Source organism: Scylla paramamosain, chromosome 40 (assembly GCF_035594125.1).
Source record: "Scylla paramamosain isolate STU-SP2022 chromosome 40, ASM3559412v1, whole genome shotgun sequence".
Lineage (NCBI taxonomy): Eukaryota > Metazoa > Arthropoda > Malacostraca > Decapoda > Portunidae > Scylla > Scylla paramamosain.
This window is the reverse complement of record NC_087190.1, coordinates 4590501-4593790: the sequence shown is the minus strand read 5'-3', so window position 1 is coordinate 4593790 and position 3290 is coordinate 4590501. Positions and strand designations below refer to the sequence as shown.

Below are 3290 nucleotides of genomic sequence, written 5' to 3'. Positions count from 1 at the left end.
CACTTTCCTCGACTTCACCTGTCCTTCCCCTTCTGATCATTGACGTACTTCTTTAATTCTTCAAAATCTGCTTTTTTTTTTTTTAAGTCATGTATCCTGCTTACGTTTCTGCTTAATTTTTTGTTTTTCGTTTTTCAAACTGAACCTAATTTGGACGTAAGTGTCGTCCAACCTGTGTGACTGTTTCATCTCTATTACTTAGAAATATTTCTAGAATATTGTTTCCCCTTGGCTCCCAAGATTACCTGCTATAAGAAATAATTGTCTTTATTTACATTTAGAAAGTCTTCTGCATCATTGTTACCCACCATCAGGCTTCAGTAAATGTACCTAACACACCTTCCTGATTATATCTATTGTAGCTACCTCTGGATAAAATACCTTCCCTGACATATCTAACTACGTTTCTGTTAATGAAATGATTGTCGTAGTCATTAAGTGGACTTAGTTTATAGCAGAGAAGCATTACAACATTTTTATTCGTGATATTCATATTATGTGTAAGTGTAAATGTGGTCTGTCACAGTGGTTCTTAACCTGGGGAGCGCCCGCCCCAAAAAAGTCGGAGAGTTAGTAATTCTGAATGGAGGCACAAGTTTTTTGAAAAAAAAAAAAAAAAAAAAAAAAAAAAATCTCGACAAGGGCGTGATCTAATTTTGAAAAGTGTATGAACAAATGCAAAAGTATCGCATTACAACTTTAGTTTTCTATAGTCTAGTACTCTACTTAGTCTTATTACCATTTTTTGTACTTATTGACTCTCGTCCATATTCTTCGAAACCCATGGGAGGGAGAATTTTAACTTGTCTTGGACCTGAGTGCGTACTCTTCGTTGTTGACCCTTTCAGCCAAAAAAAAAAAAAAAAAAAAAAAAAAAAAAAAAAAAAAATTATATATATATATATATATATATATATATATATATATATATATATATATATATATATATATATATATATATATATATATATATATATATATATATATATATATATATATATATATATATATTGGTGAACTGTAAACAAATATGCTATTTGCGCAAGTTTTTAATGCCATTTCAATGTGAGGAAGCTGATGTTTCGCATATAGTGCAGGTCCTCAAAAGCTGGATCTTGCGATGATCTGGGTGAAGTATCTTCCTGGATTTTATATTCGGTTCCGCGTATCTTTGTGAAGCACACCTTCTCCACGCTCGTTGTTATCAGGATCAAATACACAAAAAGGCTGAACGCTGAAGGGGACTCACTCTGTGCACTCTCTGGCATGCATTCAACCACGCATTCAAGATCTAATTTTCCTCCCACACTTACGCAAAAAAGCAATGGGCTTGGTTCTATCGCTATGCAAATACGTGTCTAGTTAATCTGCAATCTTGCCTATTCCTGCCCCTGGCAAGCACATCCTAATCCAACACTTCTTATCTTTGCCACAAAACACACAATATAAATACATAACCTGACTACCGCCAAGCACAACCACTCTACCTCAGAGCAGGATATTTGCGTCTGCCACTTCCTTGTCTCCTCCCACTACGTCCACCACCTCCTCCGTCACTCCCTCAAACACACTGAAAGGATTCTTCGTCTCCACATGGCACCCCTCGTAGCAAGGCGCCCTTGGAAACCTTCATCCTCTTCGTGCCCTTTGGCACCACTGTCCACTCTTCCTCCTCCATCTCCTTACTACGGTGGTTCCCAAAGTTTTTCAGCTTATTACCCAATTTAATATGTCACGTTAAGCATGTTACTGCTTTCACAAAATGTTGTCAACTTTGATATATATGGCTAAATTAAAACACTAGAGATATTTTCTTTTATTTATTGTATCTGAACATTGTGCATCTCTAATGACTATTGCCAAAGATGTCAAGAACATCAGTGGGATGGATGGAGTTACAAGCTTGAAGCTAGTTGAATAATTCTTGGGTTTGTGGTTGAAAGTGTCAGCCTGGCATCGTTTGCAACATTCAAGCGAGTCCTCTTTTTTTGTTTTCGTCTCCAGCACAGTTGAGAACCCCTTCTCGCAGAGATACGTTGTTGATAATACCAACAACTTCAAGGCTCTCTTGGACAGAGTTGGCGAGTCAGCTAGTCGTGAAATCCAAAAGAAATAATTTTGGTTTTGGAATTCGATTTTCAAAGCTTCATTGGCTCACAATGATCCACTCCTCCTTTGCAGGGAAATCATTATCATGAATGGCCTCATCAGGTACAGAGAAGGGATGAATGATCCACTGAAGACTGGCTGTTTCTTGGTCACTCTCTGGAAAGTAGTGATGCATGCTTGTTTCAAATGCCTTCAAATGGTCGCTTATCCCTTTGTTGATGTCTGTAGAAGTGATCCAGTATCATGACTATACTGCTCAGCAGACTGGGGAACTGGGCGATCACTCCTTTCTCCAAGCGCCGAATCTAGTCTCCGTTTCCTCAGAACTGCAGTCACAGTTTGATGGGCATCAATGACAGTCGTGTTTCGGCCCTGAGGTTGCAGATTACCACTGTTCAGCTCTGTAAATATGTCAGCCAAGTAACGAAGTTGAGCAAGTCACTCCCTATCAGTGCACTTGGTAGCAAAAGATCCTTTTTGTTTCAAGAATTCCTGAGTAGTCTTTCGGAGCTCAATGACTCGACGCACAACCTTGCCTCGTGACAACCAGCTAACATCGGTGTGGTAGAGCAGAACTTGATACTGCTCTCCCATTTCCTTGCACAGCTCCTTGAATATACGCGAATTCACATCTCTGAACTTGACGAAGTTGACGATTTTCAACACATCTTCAAACACTAACGTCAGATTACCAGGCAGACTTTTCGATCCAAGAGAGTACCGATGAATGATGCAATGATCTACATAAATTTCTGGATTCACAGCTTGTATGAAGCCCTGTAATCCACGATGACTACCCATCATCGACGGTGTTCCATCGACGGAGACCTGGATTAAAAAGGAAATTAATATAAATTGTGCCAATTAGTCATTCTTACTTATCTTTTGCGTTATAATTATATGGTTTTAATTTAATTTAATCCATTTTGGTACTTTACTGTTTCAGTACGACAGACACGATATTTTTTGTGAATCATGTACAAAATATTAGCTACACTACAGCTACTTATTCTATAAATAAAACTGTATATGACTATATGTCATGCAATTCATTGCATTTATACTAATTTAGACTTTATATAAACATCTCTCCCTACCTGTTGAACGCTGTTCCAATCCAATCCATTCTTGGTAAAGAAACTGTTGATGATATTGAAGACATCTTCTCCCTTCGTGGTTGT

At 38.1% G+C, this 3290-nt stretch overlaps 1 protein-coding gene across 2 annotated transcripts in view; it reads right to left on the bottom strand.

The window, feature by feature from the left end:
* Positions 1-1807: 1807 nt before the first annotated feature.
* LOC135092735 (protein FAM200C-like) overlaps positions 1808-3290 on the bottom strand; it is a 41220-nt gene continuing 39737 nt past the window's right edge. For both annotated transcript variants that reach the window (XM_063991392.1, XM_063991391.1), the window contains exons 5-6: positions 3207-3290; positions 1808-2937 (exon numbers count right to left, since the gene is read on the bottom strand). The exon at positions 3207-3290 is cut by the window's right edge and continues 103 nt beyond it. In XM_063991392.1, the coding sequence (XP_063847462.1) occupies positions 2548-2937; positions 3207-3290 (474 nt within the window). In that variant the 3' untranslated portion in view covers positions 1808-2547. The remainder of the gene's footprint in view (positions 2938-3206) is intronic.